Below are 23,394 nucleotides of genomic sequence, written 5' to 3'. Positions count from 1 at the left end.
GGTCGCCCCGCGGCCCTCCCCGGATCCCCTCCGCCGGGCCCACGGCGGGCTGCGGGCCCCCTCTGCCGGCCCCGCCGCGGAGCTGCACCGAGGCACCACTGCCCCCCGCCCCGGGGCGGCCGCCGCCGCCGCCGCCGCCTTGCGCAAGGCCCGGCGGCGGGCACCGGCCCGGGCCCGCTCCCTGCGGCCCTTTCCGAGCCCGGCTCCCCGCGGCGGGAGGCGGCCCCGGTGGTGTCCCCTCCGCGGCCGCGCCCACCCCCCCACGCCCGCCCCCCCCCCCCAATCCACCCCGCCGCAGCTGCTGTCGCTCCCTTTCAAAGCCCTCCCGGCCCCGGGGGAGCGGGGCCGGCCGCCGCGGCGGCTGCTGAGTTGGCGGGGGCGGTGGAGGAGGCGTCCCGCGGGTGGCCGTGGGGAGGGGCGACCGCAACGGCGGGGACGCGGCGGGCACACGGCGGGACCGTGGCGGGGAGAGAAGACACGGGCGAACGACGGGTGTGAAATTTCACGGAGGGAACCCCAAGCCTGTGCCAAGAGCGCGACGGGGACGGGCGGGGGCTCCGCCGCGACGGCGGCAGCGGGTCGGGATCGCCCCGTTCCCAGCCCGGGTTACGCCAGCGGCGAGCCCACGACATTCGCGACCGGCCCCAAAATAATAAAAAAGAAAGAAAACCACCAAAACAAAAAAGAAAAACTCAACCAAAACCCCAGCCCGAAAGGACAGCCACGCCTCCACCCAGCATCCTCGCTACCGGCTCCGTGGGCCCAGGCCGGCTGGCGAGGCAGGCGCCGGCGGCCCGCTGCTGCCCGTGCGGCGCTGCCCGCCCGCCGGCCTGGCTTCGTCCCCGGTGGTGCTGCCGGCAGGCCCGGCCGGTGGCTGGGCTGCGCCGAGGGGGAATGTTCCCCGGCTGGGGGGGGGGGTCGGCGGTCGCCCCGCCATGTCGGGCGGCGATGGGCGCCCCTCGGGGACGCTGTCCCTTCTTTGTCCGCGGGGGTGGGAAGCAGCGGGGCGGGCGGGGGACGCCAGCCCGGCGGCAGCTGCCTCGGGGGCTGCCGGTGCAGGCGGTCCGCTGTACGGCTGCGAGCCCCTCCGGGGGGGGAGGAAACGCCCTCGGAGCAAACCCCGCCGGGACCTCGCCCGGGGGGTCCGGGCGTGTGCCGGGGCAGCGTCCGCGGCGCTGCGGGCACCTTGCGGGCACCAGCCGCTCCTCGGGGCCAGCTGGTCCGTAAGTGACGGGCAAGCGGGACCTGCGGTGGGACCAGGCAGAGGCGGGGGGTCGCGCCGCTCTAGCTGCCGTAACACCCCGCGGCAAACCTCAGCGGCGGAGCACCCTGCACATGTCTGCGGCGCACCCCGCCGCCAGCGCCTTTGCGGCGGGCTCGTTGAGCGGCAGCCCGCGGTCCTCCCGTGGGTGCGTGGGTGCGCGGTTGCGGTGTCCGCGGCGTCCCGCCGACCCGGCGCTCACCCCCCGCGCCCCACAGTAGCGGCGGCGGCGGCGGCGGGCGCGCCAATTCCAGGAGCCCCTGGCCCGCGGCCGCGCCCTGGCTGCTCCCGGAAAGGGCTGTGATTGGCCGGCGCCCTCCCCGTATGCAAAGCAGCCGGGGGAATGACATTCCTCCGCACTCCGCCCGCCGCAGCCAACTCGCTCCCGGCCACCTCCATTCATCCCGGCGGCGGCGGCGGCGGCGGGCGCGGGGCGGAGGGGCGCCGGGCGGGCGGCGCGGACCCCAGCCCAGCCCAACGCGGCGGGGCGCGGAGCGACGCGGTAGGGTCCGACCCGACCCGACCTGACCCGGCCCGGCCCGGCCCGGCCCGGCGGAGCGGCGGTGCCCCGGCGCTGTGGGCGGCCGGTCGGTCGGTCGGTCGGTCGGTCTGTCGGTCGGTCGGCTGGAAGCCTGCGTTCCCTGCGGCTCACGTGAAGACCCGAGAGATCTCCGCTGTGGAAATGCGCTTTCTCTGAGCTGTCGTCTGGGCTGGAGGCTGTCACTTCTAACCCTGGCCGGCAACTTTGGGGGTTTGACCTTCCCCGGTTCTTTCCGTCTCTCTCCGTGGGGGTCAGCGGCTCTTCCACCCCCGCCCGCCGCCACCTACTTACTCTTTTGCGAAGGAAAGCTTTCACTCGTTCAAAAGTAGTGGGTTTTGGTTGTCTTTTTTATTTTTTCTTTTCCTTTTTTTTTTTTTTTTTTTAATCGTTGCTGGTTGCTTGCTTTTGGTTTTCAGTGTGTGCGTGTGCGTGGGGGCTCTCCACGCAGGCTGGCAGTATCCATCCCGCTGGCTGGAGGCGGTCGAGAGAAAAGCCATGTTTCCGAAAGCAGGCTTCCACCTGCTGCGGTTAAAATATTGTTAAGCAGCCGGTTCCTGTGGCCGAATTAGAGGAAGACTGCCTCAGATACTAAAAAAAAAAAAAAAAAAAAAAAAGAATTGGCAATGACTGCCGAAGTTGTTGCAGACTCTTGGTTTGACTGCTGAGCAGGACGTGAGTGAGAGAGAGCGCTGTTGCACACACAAAACCACAGAGAGAACCCACAATTTAACCAACATCCCCAAACCCAAGTTTTCAGCTGTGGACCTTTTAGCCTCAGAGCTTGCGATCGGCTGCGACCTTTCTTTAAATTGATGAAAGACGTTATACCAAAGACAAGTACAAAGATAGAGATTTAAAGCTTGAATGCCATGCACTGAGCTTTTTATTTTTTTTTCTTTTCTTTTTCTTATTTTTGCTCAAGAATGACTGAAAGGTCATGACACGAGCACTCTTAGAGCACCGCCAACCAAACTACTGAAGCTGAATTTCAAGGCTGCTTTAAAAAAAAAAATCTTGCCGAGAACATTAATGGATTCCTGTTGTGTTTAAATTCTCTACAGATTATATTGTAAATATTTTATGAAGTACAGTATATGTGTGCGTGCGTGTGTGTACGTGAATATATATACAGTTGTAGCCAGCTGACCTTTGATCAGAAAGTCTAGCTCGTGTACTGCCTTCGCTGAAGACTGACCCCGAATTTCCCTCTCTTAAAGAGCGATTTTTGCCTACGGAAGAAGTTGATGTATTTTGTTTTCTCTTGGGACTGTAGAGAAATCACCTGGAAGAAACTGATAGGCAACTGACTGTCTGGGAAGCCCAGGTTTTGCATGTGTTTCTGACCGCGTCTTGTATTTGCCTTGCCTTTTTTTTTTTTTCCACGGTGCTTGGGAGTTTGGAAGGAGCTTTCCCCCCGATAACTTTTTGCGTCACGGCCGCAGACTAGATGCACAGGCGTCGCGGTAAAGCCCCGCACGGACGACCCTTTCGCTTATCGGATTAACGTGATCTGTTCCGCCGCGCCAGGAAGCCAAGAGTTAAGTCTCGGCGTGCTCGCTATCTCAGCCGCCTTCAGCAAAAAATTAACTTTGGGGACTGGCGTAGAAACAAGTTTCCCCCGAGTCCTCAGCCTGTATCCGTTTATGTTGGTCCCCAGAGAGCAGATCGCTGAAGAGTTACGCTCGTTTCGCTGTTTTGTAAAAACTCTGTGGAGGTCTTTCACTCAAAAGGCTTGTTGTGATGCGTATCCCCGTAGATACCAGCACCAGCCGCCGCTTCACGCCGCCCTCCACCACGCTGAGCCCGGGGAAGATGACCGAGCCGCTGCCGCTGCCCGGCGCCGAGCACAGCGGCGCCCTGCCGGGGAAGCTGCGCAGCGCCGACCGCAGCATGGTGGAGGTCCTGGCGGATCATCCCGGGGAGCTGGTGCGCACCGACAGTCCCAACTTCCTCTGCTCCGTGCTGCCCACCCACTGGCGCTGCAACAAGACGCTGCCCATCGCCTTCAAGGTACGTTTGCCGGCTCCCGAAAATCGCGTTTCTGGGGACAGGGGCGGCGGGCTGGGCCGGCGGGGAGGGCAGGGCAGGGCAGGGCAGGGCAGGGGAGGGCAGGCTGCGCGCCCCGCGGCTGGGGGGCACAGGGCGCCGAACCCTGGGCTCGGACCCTCACCCGGACCCGGACCGGGACCCGGCCGGCGGTGGGGCGCAGCCGGCCCTGCGCCTCCTTCCATCCTTCCTTCCATCCTTCCTTCCGCGGTCGCTGCCACTCTCGACAGCGTGGGATGGCGTGGAGCGAGCGGGCGCGGCGCGGCTCTCGGCCGGGCTCCGGGCAGGAGCGAGCAGCGGCGGCTGGGGCGGGCGATGAGCTTGGGCAGGCTCTCTCCAGCCGCAGCCTCCCCCTTCGGCCCATTCATAACTCTGGTAGTGAGGGGTGGCTCTGCTCAAGGGGAAAGAAAAAAAACCACCACCACAACACCACAAAAACCCGGGCCAGACCCGAGGAGTTTGGCTGCCCTGGGGACCAGATGCCGGCACAGCCCGTTGCAGACGGATGCGGGCGTCCCGGAACTGAAGGAGCCCCGGGGTCCCCCCAGAAGCCGCCCACAGCGGCGGCGGGTCCCTCTGCAGGCAGCCCCCGCGGTGAAGCGCCCTGCCGGGGCTGCCACCGGCCGGGGACACTCGCCCGACGCCGCGGACCCGCCTGCAGCGAGCGCCCGGCGGCACCGGCCAGCCCCGCTCCGGAGATGCCGGGCTTCCCCCCGCCAGGCCACAGGGGCTCTTAGGAAAAACCACATCTTTCCTCCTTTTTTTTTTTTTTTTTTTTTTCCCCGGCTGTTTTTTTTTTTTGTAATAGCGAATGTCGGGGCCTACCCTGGGCAGACCCTGCGGCCGCTTGGACTTCTCCTCTTTCCAGAGCCCCTTGCTAAATCTGTACTCGGTAGCCCAAGTAAAACCTCGGCAAAAGATAGAGGGGGAAGCATACCCCGGCTTCCCCCCCCCCCCCCCCCCACGGGCCGCCGCCGGCGGTGCTGCGGGGCGGTGCGGGGCCGGAGCCGGAGCCGGAGCCCTACCGAGCGGTGCCCTCCGGCCGGCTGCGGGAGGGGAAGGGCGGCGGGGGGGAGAATTGCTGCGCTTTCCTCCCTTACCCGGCCTGCATTCCCGTTACCCGGGTTGAAGCAAAATTCATCCTCCCCCCCCGCCTCCCGCCTTGGTCAAGCTCTTTTTTGACTTGGGTCTATCGCTAACTTCTTGAATGCGCTGGTTTTCTTGCTACTGATGTAGATACGCTTCCGAGCAGGGAAAGGAAAAGGTAATTATTCTCGTTATCCTCTTCTGCGAAGCGGGAGCCGCAGAGACTTGCAGCTCCCTAGGAGTCCCAGGGTTAGATTTGGGATCGGGATTCGTAAAGTTCGTGCTTTCTTTTGCGGTCACTGCTAAACACCGGCCGCCTCAGTACAACTGCTCTGAAGGCGACTCGAGTCTTTCCGATGGCGTTTTGGAGGAGGAGGAAAGGGGGACAAGGGAATCAGTTCAGCTCCCAGAGCTTTGGGAAATCCTGCTGAGGAGGCGGCTTTAGGGAAAAGTTTGATTATGTCTGGAGAGTCTTCTTGTTTTACGCGTATATGAGTCTGGGGAAAGGGAGGAACTAATCGGCAGGGTCAGTTCCTAAATTCACACATTTAGATTAATTATTATACTGTCACCCACGCACTAGGCAACTGCTGCTAATTACTCGGGAAGCTCTCCTCCTGGAAGGCAGAGTTACGGTGTGGAACAGGCGTGAAAACCCGCTCCGCCCCGCCGGGAAGGGAGATAAGCGATGTCCCCAGGTGCGGCCGGTGTTTCTCCCGGGGGTCCCTTGCGGCCGGAGTCCACCGCGGCGGCTCCCCGCCGTGCCACGCGTGGCCGTGCCCGGGTCGCGCTCCCAGCCCCGGTCATCTCCCGGCGGGGAACGGGGAGGGGGAGGACAAGAGGCGGCTCTTCCCGCTCCTGCCCGGCCGTCCAAGCCGCCGGCGGAAAGCGGTGCCTCCGCCCGGCCCCGGCTCGCCCCGGTGCCGAGACGCCGGGAGCCGCGGGGTCCGTCAGCGACCCGGGCCCGGCTCCCCCTCGCCTCCCCGGGGAGGGGGGCTCCTGGCGGCAGGCGGCTGCCCTGCTTATGTGACCGTTTCCCGCGGAAAACAACCCTCGGGGGCTGGTTTCGAGAGGTATCTAACGCCGCTCTCATTTCTCGTTCCTCCCCCCCCCCCTCCGTTTTAACTAGCAAGCCCGCTCCCAACTTCTGCAAACAGAGTAAAGGGTCAGGTTCTCCAAACAGACGAAAGCAAGCGTTTGTAACACGGAGGTAGTTTAACCTAGAAACACGCAAGCAAAAAAAAACCCCAACCAACCAACCAAAAAAAACCCAACCAACCCCCCCAAAAAAAACCAAAAAACAAACAAACAAACCCCAAAACACACCAAACAAAAAAAAAATCCGGGAGAGGGTTTCCCTATGAGCTCCCGAATGGTGAGGCTGGGAGGCACCTGCTTGCCGGGGCGTTCGATGCTCCTCGTCCCCCTCCACCCCACCTCCCCACTCCCCACCCCAAAAAATACCCTCTCCCGTCGTGGACCGCTGAGAAATGAGTCCTGAAATAGTTTGCCACGTTTAAAACAATCTCATTGGTTTTATACTAAATATTGAATATTTGCAAAGGCATTTTTAAAAGTCGTGATTTTTTAAGATCATTTGGAACAAGAACTAGAAAATTCAGTTCAGATCATTCCTATGCTGCCAATATCTTATCTGCATCTGACAAAAAAAGCGCTGTTATCAAGCATTTATCAACCATTGCATCAATAAAAAGAGAGAGACAGAGAGTTTTCTCTTCACTTTTCCTTAGAAAAAATCACTCATGATGTTTGATCTTTAGGATCAGGATATTATTTCAAATCAAAATGATCATTTCTGCGCATTTTTTTTTTTCTAAAATAAAGAATGATTCCGAGAAACTTAGAGAAAAATACATGACAACTCTAATAAGGTGCCATATAGATTCATTGTCCAAACGCTGTTAGGAAATAATCTAAATCTTAATTTAAAAGGCCAATTTTGTTTGATTGATGCAGCAGAAGTAGGTAATTTAGATACCCGGCAGCGCTGCAACTGTGATACTTTTCTCGCTTCTCTGGAAATACATATTTTTGAGAGCTAAAGAGTACAACAGAGTACTAGATAACTCCAGTCAGCAAGTTCCAACTTATCTGTTCAGTCTTTTTTCTAGTGTAAATGTTTGTATTTCTTTTTCTATTGTCTGTGACTTTTAACTCTAGTTTCTTTTCTGTGCTGTGTAACTTTTATACTTGTTTCTAATATTTTTTTCACACGTCTTATCACTGAGGTTGCCTTCAGTGTAATTTGAAAACGGTGATTTAAACTATTTGTTCTGTATGGGACAACTGACCCTGGATTCATGAAGGCTTTTCATCCCTCAAAATGCTAGCATATATTTCCTTAAACAAGCATGCAAACATTCACATCATAGGGAGGTGAGGGTAATGCCCCGATTTTCCCCTTTCCCTTTCTTGTGTCTTTAATATATGTGCATGCATTAAGGTTTTACGGTAATTTTTTAAGAACTGGGTGAGCACGTCGGGTTTGCCGTTGCTGATCTTGTGAGCCAGCGTGCCTCATGACACAATGCTGTGCAAGGAGAAAACTCACTGGCTTCAATGTTTCAAGCAGGTCTATTTTATGCCAAGATCAGGGAAATGTGAAAAGCGCAACGCTGAGCGTTAGCACAGGCCACAGAAACGCATTACAGCACACAGAGGAGAACAAAAAACCCAAAAGCCCGGGCCGCAGAGGAATGGGAAAGAGGAAGTTGAAATAGATACGTAAAGAGGGAATTTTGACACAGTGATTTTAACTTTGCATGTGGAAGTGAAAATAAGGGTTATTGGTGACAAATGGGAGAGCACTGAAGTGAGAAATGCAGCCACCTAATAGAAGGAAAGACCGTGAAATACCTGAGACTGGAGACCTCGCTCATGTTATGGGAGGTAGCCATGGCTGGGGAATAAGCATCAGAGACCGATCGAGTAAAGGAGCCGCTGATCCTGTTTGGAAAGAACAGTGCGAATAGAAATAAGACCGGGCTGTGACAAGTTTGAGCCAATTCTAACTGCATGGACATAAGTTAGAAAAACGCTAAGAGGAAGGAAAAATATCAAGCTGCAACTCAGAGGACATGATGTAGGACTACTTCCTCTTAGAATGTGTAAAAGAGGAAATAAAAACTAGCTAGATTTTTTTTCTCTCTTTTTTCTTTTTTTCTTTTTTTTTTGGTAGTAGTCCTGAGGCCGCTACTGTAGACTTAATTGGGGGAACAGCAACAGGATCTAAAAAAAAGTATGATAGACGACCTAATTCAAGCTCTTTCTTTTGCCAGAGTAAATCTAGAGACACACCAGACATCCATTCATTATGGCAGGGTAAAATTGTTTTGGGAATTCAGTCCTGCTCAAGAAGATGAGATAAAATTAAAACTTTCATAGTTTAACCAATGTGAACATTGTAGATACAAGTCAGAAAATGTAAGGTGAGAAATCTGTATATCTCTCAGCACATCCCATCAGAAATGCAGCGAATCCTGTGTTCCTAAATATTTGTTTGGTAGATGCTGGCACCAAGGAGCTACAGCGCAAACATTTCAGACCAGGTGAAAAGCCTTCGTCCGAGCGATTGCAGGTTTCATTAGTTCAGATCGCAGTTTCCATCCATTAGGTCGCGGGTGAGGTCTTAAGTCCATGGTTTGCTGTCATGCTTCTAAAGGAAAAAAAGGAATTGTTCAGTAAGTTACGATTGAACATTTGATTGAGGCCTGCTTTTCCATGGACTTATTCTGAATTTATGCCGGGGCAGCTCTGTTCAGAGCAGTGGGAAGAAAAGATAGGGAACTGGTGCAGCTGTGGGGACTGTGACCCTCTGCGTCCATGAGACGATCGGCTTGGTTTTGTTTTCTCTTGAATTTTACATTTCCATGGTTGTGCTGACTTCGCTGTGGCTTAAAAGTAATGCTACTGATGTAAATCAGACCAGAATCGGTTCCTGTTGCTCGAATTTATTTATTGACAATTACAGAAGTATATTTTGGGAAGCTTATTTCATGTATTTTTCATGTCGGAGTAGACATTATACTTTGTATTTCAGACGTGCATCAATATAAAAACTTTTCCGTAGCTCTGCAAACTAGAAATGGAAGCAATTCCTGTTTTCCCCAAACAGATTTTTAATCTACGTAGATTTTTGCTGTTGCTGTTTTTTTCCTATTTTATCACATTACTTGTTGGTGTTGTGCATCTGAAAATAAATGTCACGTAAGGATTCTGCTTTTTGATTTCGTAGGTGGTGGCCTTGGGAGATGTGCCCGATGGGACGCTGGTAACGGTGATGGCTGGAAACGATGAAAACTACTCTGCAGAACTCAGAAATGCCACAGCCGCCATGAAAAACCAAGTAGCAAGGTTCAACGACCTCCGATTCGTGGGTAGAAGTGGAAGAGGTACGTGTTTGTTCTCAACTACACTTTGGCCGTGTTCACCAGTTATGCCAAGTTCTGATTACGTGGAGGGAATTTGAAGACAGCGCCTGTCGGGTTTTCTGTGGCAGGGAATGCTGCACTATCTGGCATAGGCCAATTCCAAAGGCACAGAATTAGCTGTGTGGTTTTCTTACTTTATCCTAGCTCATCTTCCATGTCACTTCGATTTTTAAACAGTAAGATTTCATTGGCAAAAAAAAATCATATAGGCAGCAAGTCACATTTTGACTCCAAAAGCTGTCCTGTCAAATTTAGAACAGCGCAATATTACCCATGTTTAAATTTAAATAGCGTATTTTCAATTTAAAATGAGAATCCTCAGCCTGCGTAAAGACTCATTACCATCTTGGGGCTCCCAGGCATTCTCTGCAAAAGCTGATGTCTCTAATAGAGCGAGTCAACCTAAAATTAAAGTAATTCCTGCATAGGTCTAAAAAATTTATGGGTTCATTATGACCTGATGAAGGCACAGGGCACTTTTTCTGACCTTTCTTTCTCTGAAATAGATATAGGACAATGTACGGTAGTCCTGTTATTTAACGTGCTCCTGCAAGGTGGATAGCATAGACCAGAACAGAACCGATGAGCTTAATATCTGACTCGCTGTATCTCTGTGATGATAACCAGTAGTACACAGTAAATAAAAAGGCCTTATGAGCCTAAGTGACAAATAAGAGTCAAAGCTGACTTAGACTAGAACCATATAAAAATGTTGTTAGGAAGCTGCAAATAGTATCTGACACGTGCGGCTCACGCCACATGTGAGTGGGCAGGTGTACAAAGCTTGACCCAGAAGCCCGTAAAACCAACAGAAGGACCCTTCACAACTTCACACTTTGGCTCCGATCCATAATCTTAAACCCCATAAATTCCAAGCAATCGTGTTTACCTTTCTGTTACAAGACTGGTTTAAGCGCTGCTCTTGCCTTACTGCCCTCGTCGCTGTGAGTGGAGTCCCTGTGCGTGGGTCGGGGGGGGGGAGGACAGTCAAACCCACAGAGGAGAAGCTGGTGAGCTGCTGCTCAGAAAAAGCTCGGAGGAAAGATTGGCTTCTCTCTTTTAAGGTCAAGAATGATAAACTCTCACCTCTTCCATGTGACTTCATATGATATTTACTTAGGTATTTTTCTTCTGTTTCATTCGTATCTTTAAGTAACATTAGAGCACAAGACTACGGTGTTCCAAACACAACAGTGTCGTTTAGGGACAATTCGGTGCTGTAACATTCACAAATCAAAGCGATAGTGTCTACTGCGCTTAAGTTGGTTTCTGTATACTACCTTTTTGAGCAATGTGTGCGATGGTGTCTCTCTGACTCAGGTTGAGTACTGAGGGCTCGCTGACCCCTCCTCACCATTTTCCCCTCCCTCTCTCCCCATGTGAGCATCTGAGCCATCTCCTGAAGCGTGGCTGCATGCGTGGCTCCTTCAAACGTGAACGGAGTTACGAGCATGCTTCGGGAAAGTTACAAAGGTGACCCACTTCTGCTCGCTCGCTCGCTCGCTCTCCAAATGTTTTATTCCAAATGGGAGACAGGTCAGGCTTCGGACCGAGGAAGTTATCCTGATTATACACAACAGCCTTCATTTGCCTTTGAAGTGAAATGCATCTGTACATATTCTTCCGATATAAACACAGTCAGCAATCGTGGAAGAGCATGGCCCCGTTGAAACATAGGTGCAAGCAATAAATACATTTTAAGAATAAAATACCAATCCAATCCCTCTGTATCCTGCAGCATTTTTAGCTGAAGATACAGAGGGAGATGTCTTTTAAATTGTGTTGTTTGGGCTGTCTTCAAAATGCACTTGGTGGAAAACACCCGCAGCTGAGAACGTAGCTTCGTAATGCTAGCAAAGAATAATAATAGGGTAATGCAGAGAAAATTATATCCATTTACTGAAAACATGAGAGATGCTGTAATGTCTAAAAGTATCAGTCATTAAACATGTTCATTTGTTATATTAAAGGTTCCACCTTTTCAGTAAATGGAATTTGCATTATGATTCAGAGATGACTGTTTAGAAGATTCAAATGAATAGCTGGCAAAGTGGCAGAGAAGCTAATAAAAACAAACCTGTAGTTCAGTTCCTGGCCATGGTAGTGAAGCTAGAAATCATAACAGTGAACTGTGTGAGTTTCAAGGTCAAAATCCAGCGGCTGAGAGAGAACAGTCCCCATTCATACAGAAAAGCTTGGCGGGGAGCGTCGCCGAGCCCCTTACCATAAGCGCTTGCTAGTAGCTGGTCACTCGCACGCGGACGTAAACCTTGTATGTCGTGTGACATCCAGGTGCTCGGGATCGTTTAGGCGATGGAGTGATTTGGGAATGCTGCGTGCTATTAGTCGGTCTTCAAGGTTAAATCTCATCACCTCTGTTGGCTGCCCATCTTTGGAGCGAGTGACTAATGTATGCTTCTGTTTACTCCTCGAACAGGGGATTGTTTTCCAAAGGTGGGGATTGTTTGCATTTGGTACGGGATTTCTGAGGTGCTGTTCTGTAGAATTTGTATAAAGCCTAAAGCATAAGGTAGCTGCTTCAAAGGGCATTGCTTCCTTTGATACTTCACTAGAGGAAAATTAACCGAAACTTTGTTTGCTGTGTAATATTTGAGTTTGAATAAGTTCAGTTGCCACCAGTGATAATGTGATGCCAGGAGTATTATGTGAACAGCGATTGAAAGTTCACGTTGGTTACGGTCAGAGTGGACGCTCTTTGTGTACCTCGGGTGATTTAAAATCCCTGCAGGAGAATAAGGAACGGCGTCAGCCGGTGACAGTTGCCTGTGCATCGGGCGATAAGCCCAGGTGTAACCATCCCCATTGAAAGCCTTGCCGATCTCTTCTAAGAGAGTAGGAAATTGTCATTCTTGACATTCTTAATAAATAGTTTAAATTTTCTTTCGCGGGCTTTAAATGAAATCTAGCAAGACAGTCTGATGGCTGTTTCAGACATAAGGCTATTGCCCAGATTTTCATTTCAGTGAATAAGCGGCTCTGTGCTGACTGTAATAGAGAGTTACAGCGATTCCCCCTGTTCAGGGCCTGATCCTGCCTCTCAGAGCAGATGCACCAACCAAATATTGGCCAAAGTTTAAAGAACCAAACTGCGTTTCAGCGTTCATTTCGTTCCCTAACAGCAAGTGCTTGCCCCTGTTGCTCTGACTGTGCCTGTCATTCAGAATTGAAAAAAAAAACCCACCCACTTGATTTTCTTGACACCCAGAATCGAAGCTGAGAATATCACAGGTCGCATGAAACATCGAGATGTTGTATAAAAGCAATTTGGCTCGTTTTCCCGAACAAAACAGATTTACATTGGAATTGGCTGGGCTCCAGAGTTACTATTCCTCACCCTAGTTTGAGAATGCTACTGGGAAAACCTGCCCGTCTGGCTTGTAAGCCCAAGTAAGTAATTTCTGAAAGAAAAATGTAGTTTAAAACTTCATCCAATTTCAGCCACCCCTGCCTGATTACCTGGTTAAAAAAAATTAATCTTTATTTTTCTCCCTCCATTCATAAACACTTCAAACTTCAACACGCTACTACTGCAAAGTACCCTGTTTTCTTAATGTATAATGAACCAATTTAGGTTACTATGATGAAATAAATCTGATGCAAAAAGCCTGACACCATAGAAGTTCATTGGATAAAATTAAAAATAAATAGTTATTTTGGAGAGGGAAAGCTTCGTGGCTCGGTAAGCATTACATATTTTCCTCATGGAATCATGAATCCCAGTAACTATCTTCTTTGTAGAACATAACATTAAAAAACCCCAACAAATAAACATGTTTTCCAGATGAAAATAATTATTAATAGGTTATCATAATAGTAGCTAATTGGGAAGTGTCTTGGCTTGCTGCAGAAGATCTCAATCTAAAGCTGAGATCTGGAGCTGGAGCTCCGTGATAGCTTTCCAGCAAGGCCTTTTTAAAAACTGTGTCTTGGAAAGGACTGAAAATTAAGCCTATGTATATATTTCCTACCAGCTATCAGGCTTAGACTCGTGAATAAACTTTGTGAAAGTTTTCGATTTCCATAGAGCCAAAGAAGGATTCCTTTTTCACAGGAGTAGCTGGTAGGAGAACATGAGAGACAGGTATTACTAAGCATAATCAGAAGTTTCTGCCACCAGGACTCTTCCTTCTGGATATAATTTTGGGGAAGAAAAGTCATTTTAAGCTGGAATCTCAAAAATACTTAAACCCCAGAAATTACTGGCCTGGTCTCTGAGTCCAATTATTTTTATTGGTCTTCTGAAGTCAGAATTTTGCTCCTTCTGTGCAGCTTCAGCTTGTGGTTGCATTATTTAAGCACTTTGTTAAAATTTGTTTTATTTTTTACTTAAACGCATTCAAAATTATAAAAGTATGTGCAAAACAGAGGAGGATGTTATTCAACAGGATCGTAAAATCGGTATTAAGCAGCCGGCCGGGTCCTGGTCCAAACCATTGGAATGCTTCAGGGGACGCGGTATCAGATACTGGAGTAACAATGAACCGCGCTTGCCAGATGGGACGAAAATAGAAGAAATCCGACAGCAATCAAAACTGGGGAAAAAAAAAAAAAAAAAGAGTCAATTGAAAGAGTTTAAAAACAACCGCTTATTTATACTTCGGACTGATAAGTATGCGGCGCTAGCAGGATGCTACAGCCGGCGGGAGGGCGGTTTGGCCGTAGAGAAATGGGCATCTCCTTTGAGTCACCCTGCAGCCCTGCTGTCGCGCCGGGCTGGCACGGCCCCTGGCGTGGGAAAGCTGGGCATCCGCAACGCCGCTCGCCCCGGGGCTGCCGCTGCCGGTCCTGCCGCCCCGTGGGCAGCGGCCAAAGGAAGGGGCCCCACTGCTGGTCACGGGGGTCTTCTCCCTCTGGTCTGGTCCGAATGGTGAATTTTTCTCTAAATGATAGAGGCCAGAAGCAGTAATTTAATTTCTAAAAGTGACTTAGGGTTGCTTAGTTGCGTCATTAATTTTAATCTAGATTACTGTGTAAACCGAGTAGCCGTGGAAGAATTCAGCGTGCAGGGTGCCTGCGCTGGTACGGAGGAGCCGATGGCGATCTCAAACCAAATAGCCTGGGTCGGTGTTAGATGGATGAGCAAACCCAGCCCTTTCGAGACGACGGCTGCCTCGGTGCTGGCCTTTGGCAGGGACGTAGCGGCGGGAGGAGGGGAGGGGAGACTTTCTCATTACGCCAGTGCCGCCGGAGTCGTCTTCAGCACACACTCGCTACGTGCCGCCGGGTTTGCATGAATCACTGATTGTGTAAGAAAGTATATGTATGATGCAGCTCCACGCGGGGGTTTGACTCAAAAAACATCATGTGGTCTGTGAGGCTGAGCATGACTGCGGCTGGCTTTGCCAGTTCCCAAACACTCTCTGCTGGGTTACTTAAAATTTAGTCTGGGTGAAAAAACTCTCGATCAGAAAGCGTCAACAGGAGAAAAATAATGGCAGAGAGCGATTTGGAGAACTTCCTGTCTCCGGGAGCATTACTGCTGTAAACAGTGGCCATGCCAAGTGCTGAACCACTGCCCTCAGTCCAATAACAATAAATCTATTTTTTGGTTCTGCAGAGCTCTGCTTGTACATTTTTGAAACTCGGGCTAACGATGAGGATGAGGCAGATGCTATCCTCTGAGCATTTTCTTTTTTTTTTTTTTTTTTTTTTTTTGCTATGATAAAAGGAGTTGGTCTTATCAGGATACTGCTTAAGGAAAACAAAGTACCTCTCTAGATGAAGAGGTTACATATTTTCAAGTGATCTGTCTGCCTTTCAGCTTTTTATTTTTTTTCCCTTTGTTTTTATTTTGTTTTGCCTCCTTCAGAGGCTGCTTGAGTTCTGGTAAAAAAAAATATTTTGTGTATGTGTACCTATGTACCTATATATGTATGTACCTGTATTACAATCCAAATAACAGCTCCTGTTTTGTCATCAAAATAAAATCATTCTGAGAGACGAATTAGGACCCTGGCTTCAGGGCTGGCTAGTGAACTTCAGATGACTATCCTATGGCATGCAGTTCTTGTCAGCTCACTCAGGATTAGAAATGAGGATGTTGCAAATCAGTGGCTTACAGTTGCTGTCAGGAGAGTCTAGTCCAGCATAGTCATGTGCATAAACCCTCATCAGTCTGAATCGGTCTGTGTCCCCTTCTAAAAACCCTTCAGCAACAGTAAAAAAAAAAAGACATTTTTCTTCTATTACCTTAAAGCTGTGTGACTGTCCACCTCTTTTGCTCCCATCCTACTTCTCTTCTGCTTTTTTCCCATTATATTATTTCAGCACAGTTTTCTCAACCTCTCCAAACCGACCTTATTCCTTTAATCTCTGTCCTGCATCAATCTCTGTCTCTTATTCTCCTTCCTCTACTGATGCTCTTCCTGCCCATCCATCCCCTTTGAGACCTGCTGCCTCTCAGCACAGGTTGGGATTCCTGTGCAAGCCTTTATCACGGGAGCAGGTTTTGGCCTCAAAGTGCCATGCTAGGAACTCTCCTTAATTCCTTCCGCCTTTTCCAACCGTTCCCTCTGAGGACAGGGAGCTACCTGCTGTGGGGTGCAGGGAGGGAGCCAGCAGTGCATGGAGGAGAGGGAGGAGGTTCTGGAGGCCGAGGCAAGAGGCAAGGAGGAGGGAAGCAGCTGCTTTGAAGGCTTGATGCCATAAGAGCTCTTCAGCGGGGTGGTGCTTGGAGCAGCCTGTGTGTGCACATCAGTTCCCTGAAGTTTAGGGAGGAACCAAAGGAAATGTTTTGGCAAAGCCACAAAGTTTCCACAGGCTAGACTTTATGCACCACAACTCTAACAAAGCCGCGTCCATATCTGAGGCCACAGAGGTTGCTCGACGTTTGAAAGCTGTCTCTGGTGGAACTTGGCAGGTTCCAAGTTTGTAATGGCAGCGTTATCTCCCCCATCACTGGCTGCATGTATATCCATCGAGTGACCCCAGACCTCTTCCGAGCTCTGAAATCAATGCGCATTGCATTAGTCTAATGACAGCACGGAGGAGTCCTTCCTCTAAGAAAATAAACTCAGAGTAAACAGTCCCAGTGCACACTCCCACGCTCAGCTAGCTACTGAAGAAGTGACTTGTCAGGTTGTCTTCTGGCATTCACCTGCTTCAGGCCACTGCAGGCGGAAGTCCCTCGCTTGCTAAAATGGCCCTGATGATCATAAAAGTGCTCCTTGCCTTTCATATTCAGAGCAGTGCACTGCTCTTCCAGTGAACCCACACCTTCCTTGTTCCCTGTACCTGGTGCCTCTTCCTGCAGCCATGCCGAGAGGTCATCCTCTTCATCGCTCCGTAGGGCAAGGAGCATGTTTGTTTCCAGCTCCGTGCCAGAGCACTAAGGTACACCAGCATCTGCCTGGACAGGTAGCCAGGATGGGTCTGGCCCCAAATAAAAGCCAGTGCTGGAAAAATGGAGAGGGACTGAGACAAAATCCAGGTCTCACAGGGCTTTGTCTAGGTTCACGGGACAATGCACCATGAAATGAAGATGCCTCAGAATAGAATCTGCCAAAAACCACAACACCCATTACACCACGGTTTTTCCCGCCTCACGATTAGGCAAAGTTTGAGAACAGGGCTTCGAGGGGTGAGGAAATCATGGGTTCAAACACAAAAGTAGTCCTTGAAGAAGAGACCTGAATGAGGCGCTCCCCTCGCCCCAAATGCTGCAGCCACCAGCCCCGAGAGCCAGGCGCGTGCCCAAAGGACCTCTCTGCCCAAAGGACCTCCAGCCGGGGAGCTGCCAGGGTTGAGGACTCTGCCACCCCACCACAGCCATCTGGCCAGGGTGCCCTTCGGGGAGGTGCAAAGTGTACGTCCGAGGCACGTCCTACAGAGCAGGGACCTTCCCTGGGGAAATGCCCTAATGCTTAAAGCAGGAGAAGGGGCCACCAGGAGAGGGTGAGTCATGGGTGAGCCCCGAGCAGCAGCTCCTGGACCAAACCGCCCCAGGAGAGGGGCAGAGGAGGGCTCAGGGGTCAGGGCCGGACTGACCACACCGAGCTGCTCCTTCCCAGAGGCTGAGCTTGCAGCCTCGAGGGTGCAAGGCTGCTCATCAGAGGAAGCCCCCTCAGATATCCACTGTATCTGCTGCTAGGCATCACCTGGATGGGGGGGAGGGGGTGTAATTTTGGACTTAAGCATTTAAATCAAACCTGAATCCCACTTCAGGCAGCTAAATCCTCTTGTGAATCTGGGCCTTAACCTTTTCATGTCTCTCTCATTGCCTATAAAGTGCGGGTGATAATTTCTACCTCAAAAAGCTTATTAATGGTTTGAAATTATAGCTGGGTTAAGGACTGTTATTAGGCTTAAAGATCCCCAGGCATTTTCTGTGAGAAGGTGGTAGCTTTGCATTTAAGTCATTTCGTTTTGAACTGTCCTTTCCATCTGGTGTTCCTGTTGCTGTTTTTCCCTTTCTCTGAACCATTCAGCAGTGACACAGCAGTCTGCTGAATGATCGTTTCTTCATTCCACCCTAGAGCTGGATGCACTTTGTGGACGCTAAGTCATTTCTGAACACTTATTCACAAATGGCCCAAGCTCCAGTATAGAGAAGCACTTCATTTAAAACTAAAATGATATTGCACTGAGAGGAAAAAAAAAAAAAAATCAAAATTCCCTGATATGTAGTAGGTCACAGCTTGAGAGCAGAGGTTCAGGTTTTGAGGTAGCCCACTCGTAGGAGCATCAGAGATTTACATTCGAGTCATCTTTGGAGAAAAAATAATTCCACCCTCTCAAAATCTGTGTTGAAACACTAGTGACATGTACATCTGTATAGATTGCATATATACATTTCAAGTCTTAAAAATATTTTAACAATAAGCACTGCATTTTAAGACTCGAACTGTAATCTTGTGCTGTCACTCTGCTGCGGAGGCCAGGCACCCCACAGCATCTCATTCTTCCTGTGCTGTAATTATTGTCTCCACCCAAGTTCATAAGAATTTTATAGTGGTTACTGCAGCAACTCCACTTATAGTTAGAGGCTGCTTGGCTTTTCCATTAAAAGGTCTTCACCCCCAATCCCAGTCTTTTAATGCTTTAATCCATTTTGCAAACTTGATCTGCAGGCTTTCTCTCTAAGAAGGCATCCCACCCCAAATATTCAGTTAAAATAGGTCACTTGGGTTGTCTTTCAGAACAGGATGGAAAAACACTTTTTTTTTTAATTGTCAGACGTTGTTACTCTGGTTCACGCACTAACACACACAGATGCACATATCACCTCTGTTGCAAAGCCTAAAAGCTGGTATTTACATAGGACGTAAGCCTAAAGTACAAATAATGTTCCTGCCCGCCAAACTCCTACCACAGCTTGCAACAGTGTCTCTCTTCTGAAATTACCCAGCATCACAATATCCGGGGATTCCTGGCGGTTTTGTGTGTTTGTGGATTGTTGATGTTGGCATACAAAACTGACTAATGTCTAAATTAACTACTGGGTGTCACCCTAAGCTGACTATTGTAGGACACTCTGTCTACAGAGGCCTCCTTCTTGCCACCTTGGTCCCAAATCTCTTGACCCTATGCCTCTTCTCAGTTCATTTATGTCCTTTCCCATGAACTCAGAGTTATTCTCCTACCCGTCTTCTACTGCAGCTCCCTTCCTGATAAATGGCCATGAGCATTTAGTACCCACACCTGGTATCTCCTGCCACTCAGCTGCCACGGGTTTTTTTTTGCTCTAAACACAATAAATTGTTCTTTTGTGGCATCTCTGCTGAAGCGCATTCACGGGAAAAGTAACATTAAGTTAGTAGAAGCTGTAACCTGAGGGAAGGAACCCAAAGGAATCCAATTGAGACTGATGCTTTGCGCCTAATGTTTTAGACATGAACATTTCAAATGAGTGCATTTCAAATCCGAGTTTTTTTAAGCGGAGAAGGGCCACCAGGTGCCTCGCAGGCAGAGTGGAGCGGCAGCGGTGGCCGCACTTTTACACCCATTGTCAGGCTGTCAGGGAAGGGATTAGCGCAGAGGCCCCTGCAAGGCTGGAGGAGGCGGAGGACGGTAGCATCGTGACAGCACGTGGGACTGGGAAGTGAAACCGCCCATCAGCACAGAAGTGAAACTGGCTGCACACAAACTCTTGTCAAATTAAAATGTAAACATCTGGAAAAAAAAAAAAAAAAAAAGAGAAAAATTGTGGCTGTTTTAGTGAGCTGAGTCCCACCCTTGCAACACTTGAAAATGTGAGAGATCCCTGATTGTGCAATGGCGAATCACTCTTCTGACGGATTCAGCTCAAATACTAAACCTGTTGCTACAGTAATGGATAAAAAGCAGCGTTCAGGCTGTGATTTTTGAGTCAATGGTGACACATTTCTGGGATGCAAGGTCTTAGCATTTTTTTGTTTATACCAGCAGGAAGACGCCCTTTTTCCTGAGGAAAGGCATTTGAATGTTGGTACCTCTGTAGCACAGCAAAGCAGGGGAAAAGCGACTTTAGGACCTGCTGCCTGTGTGGGCATTCTCCGGCGCAAAGGAGAACGTGTAGTGTAGGGGACAGGTCCTGCAGCGTGCCTGCTGCACCTGATGGCAAGGGGCACGCACAAAACATTGCCGTGCGTCCAGCTGCGGAGGGCCCCAGTCAGCTTTATTTTAACAGCTAGGTCACACCAAGTATAGAGCCAGCTTCTGCATCTGTTTGGTTAAATATTTCATGTCCACAGCTTGCAGGCTTAGTGTTATGCCTTTGATTTATGAAATAAGAAGATTGTCAGGAACAATTTCCAGAAGAGTGTCAGGAACTGTCCTTATCACCCACATAATGGTTTTAAGGTAAAATTCAATTTTAGTGCTTGCTTAGGTTGACAGCATGTCTATTAATGTTACTTGATTTCAGTTATGTCATTTTGGTTGCTTAATATAGTTCCTGTTTTGGCGTAGGTTAAATGTACATAAGTTTCACCAAAATAACACCTTGAAACTCTTCCACCCCAGACACAACCTTCCTCCAGCCTTCTAGCACCTGGAGTGCCCAGAGCCGCAGCAGGAAAAGCAGGGGCACTGCTGCTCTCCACCACAGCGTTTGTCTTGTTAGCTGGCAATAAGCTTTGGAGAACAGATGAAAAGAGAGTGACGTGCACGTCTTGGTTAAACACTCAGCAGTGCTGCAGGGAGCTGGGAAGGAAAGGGAAGGGGAGAAGCCAGCACCAGCCGGGTTCCCACAAGAGCAAGTTGCTTTACAACTTATTGCAAAGCAAATTCAATAGTTCATAGCTGGGTCTAATTTTGCAGCAGGGCCACTTTTGGCCATTTGCATGACAACTTTGCCCCATATAAATCCAGAACAAAACACCTATTGATTTAATGCGATGGAGATTTCATTCTGGGTAAGTAGATGCTATGTAAACACAGATATAAGAACTTCCTGGAGTGAGACACTCGACAGAAATGTTCAAAAGTATACCTTTATGCTGACCCAGGCTGGTTTGGCAGGAGGCAAGTGGGTGTATTTCCCAAATCTCCAACTTGACACATGCTTACAGCCGCAAAACAGCCATATAAAAATACACAAACAGATCCGTTGCCCATGCAACTGATTTGCATGGGCAGTTCTTGCATTTGTCTGGGCAATCACCCTGATTTGCTGACATCTCCCCATGTGGGCATTTATCTGTTTGGACCGTTGGTCTATGGTGGTCAGAGTTTGTAAACCATTTACAGCGTCATAGCAGACGAGGTGAATAACATTTTTTTCTCATATTTAAATTCAGTGGTATCTGTGGTGCTGATGGTAAACAAACGATGTTCTTTTGATGCCGCTTACTTCAGCTGCACCTCTCTTCAGATGAAATAGCCAGTGGACCAAACGTAACAGGCAAAGGTGTATTCCGATAGTGTGAAACTGTCACCGGGGGCAGGAGAAAACAGTCACCATCTGAGCACAGAATTTGGACTTATGCAGGTTTTTTGCAATTGGACATGCAACCTGAAGACCTACAAAAATATTTCACTTGTATGATGAGCAGCAGCTAACTAATGAAAGGTCAGATTAGGTTGGTCCTTCTCATCCTATTGATTACATTTGGAGTATTCAGCAGCTTAAGTGATAAGAATGGCGAAATTTGGCCCCAGTGTATAACAGTTGATATTTGAGAATGAATATGCTAGTGTGTGTGTATTACATCCTGCCCAGAGATACAGCCAGGTATGTTATTAAAATGCAGTAGACATCTTTGCTTTGGCAGATACCCAGGAAGATGTTGTGAGAAATTGTAAAGATGTATAAAGTTGATCATTTAGCATGGTTTAATAAAAGTAAGTACATAAGCACTAAAAAGTAGGAGCTGGATTAAAAAAAAAAAGTATCATAATCTTTCTTACTAGAACCTGGAAGTATCTTACTAATATAATAGAAATGTCTGTAATATAATTTGTATTGCATTTGTGTATTACATTTCATATTTTTCCATCTATACCTTTTGTCCTTGTCAGCACAAACATTCTTGGCTCCTTTCCCTTTTATCTTCTTCTTTTTATCAAATAATTTACTGTAACAATTTTAAAAAAAAAAAAAAACACAACACCAAAAAACCCCCAACTCTAATGACACATCTGTGATCATCAGAATAAATCCCAAAAGCAAAAGATAGTAATTACAGCCACATCATCTGTTGGCTTCCCTTGTCCCCCCTTCCCCCAACTCCCCACTCTGGGCAAACTTCTGAAGCTTTAGCTTCTTTTTTTTTCTGTTCTCATTTGGATGAACCTCCATCAATGGAATCAATGGCATCAATGGCTCTTTTTGCCTGAGAAAAAGGTGGATTAAAATGGAGTGATAGGTTCAAGATGTGGCCTCTCTTCCCTAAAGCGTGTCTGTTCTCATTCCCCTTTGCATCTGCCCATGCAGCCACTAATATTTTAAGCGTTACCTTCCTACCCCCAGATCCGTCTGGTCATGACACTGCTCAGGGATGACTAAAGCAGCACACAGGAGCTTCATGTGACCATGTTGTCACTTGGGATTCATTTTTTCCCCCCTTGGTTCCTCTCAAACATTCCCAGGGGCCATAGCTTACAAGCCTATTGCTCCCTCTAGAGCCCTTCAGTGCTGTTCTGGGGGACCACTTAAATAATCTCTCATCGTGTTAGATGTGAGCTCACTGCTCATTTTGCTTCCAGCCTCTGCCAGACGGGATGCAGACAGAATGCAGACTTCAAGTTCCTATATTGCAGTGTAGAGCATGGGCACAAACACCTTCAGATACTTGGGTCTTGGAGGCTGATCTTCACCTTTTGCTGCTCCAGGAACAGTACTGCTGAGCAGGCGCTGGTGGACAGTGTTGTGCTTCGTGCTTGCTCTTAAGTTCTTGCAGCTTTGCACAGCATCAGGGGATCTCACGAGCAGTTCTGTAAAGTCACGAGCTGGGGACAACTGGTTTAATCTGTCCGACTTCAGCTGTCAAATCAGCAGTGAGTCTTGAGGGCACTGTTGATAGTACAGTCTCTAGCAAATCCATCAATGGTCTCTAGGTAAAAGTCAGTATTGCATTTTGGCCAGAAATGCTACTCTTTCCATTATTTTTTCTGAAAAGGGTTCTGACCTTACTGCTCTTGCAAAAATAAACATCACCAAGCAATTTTTCCTACCCTAGTTGTGAGGGAAGACTCGATGGAAGCAGTGAGTTTTGTGCTCTGCCCTTACACATGTGAGGGTATGCTCGATGTCTGTGGGAAGGGTTTCCAAAGGCAGAGCTCTGTCCCACATCTGGAGGATTTAATCCTTGTACTCGTGAGGAGCTATGGGCCTAATATTAGGAGCTGCCAGGGACAGTTACAGAGAGAGCAACCACCTCTGAAGTGAGTCTTGCATCCCAGTGAGGTACAGCTTTACATTGACATCACCCTTCAGCCCTTCCACCATTGGCAAAGACTCCCACGATGACACAGCAGTGATTAGCTTCAATATACCGAGTCACGCATCATAGACCCGAGCTAATTTGTGTATGGTTTTCTGTAGATTTATGGGACTGCTTAACCCAGAG

At 49.1% G+C, this 23,394-nt stretch overlaps 1 protein-coding gene across 9 annotated transcripts in view; it reads left to right on the top strand.

Annotated features, from left to right (window-relative positions):
* The window catches only part of RUNX1 (RUNX family transcription factor 1), a 176,495-nt gene that overhangs the window by 95,256 nt on the left and 57,845 nt on the right, over positions 1 to 23,394 (top strand). For 7 of the 9 annotated variants that reach the window (XM_075771543.1, XM_075771501.1, XM_075771508.1 and 4 more), the window contains 2 exons: positions 3,559 to 3,812; positions 9,190 to 9,346. In XM_075771543.1, coding sequence (XP_075627658.1) covers positions 3,559 to 3,812; positions 9,190 to 9,346 — 411 coding nt within the window. Of the gene's footprint in view, positions 1 to 1,685; positions 3,813 to 9,189; positions 9,347 to 23,394 lie in introns of those variants that run through there. The other 2 variants (XM_075771519.1, XM_075771513.1) reach the window with 2 other exon arrangements.

This window comes from Balearica regulorum, chromosome 1 (assembly GCF_011004875.1).
Source record: "Balearica regulorum gibbericeps isolate bBalReg1 chromosome 1, bBalReg1.pri, whole genome shotgun sequence".
Classification (NCBI taxonomy): domain Eukaryota; kingdom Metazoa; phylum Chordata; class Aves; order Gruiformes; family Gruidae; genus Balearica; species Balearica regulorum.
This window is presented reverse-complemented; position numbering and strand designations above follow the sequence as displayed.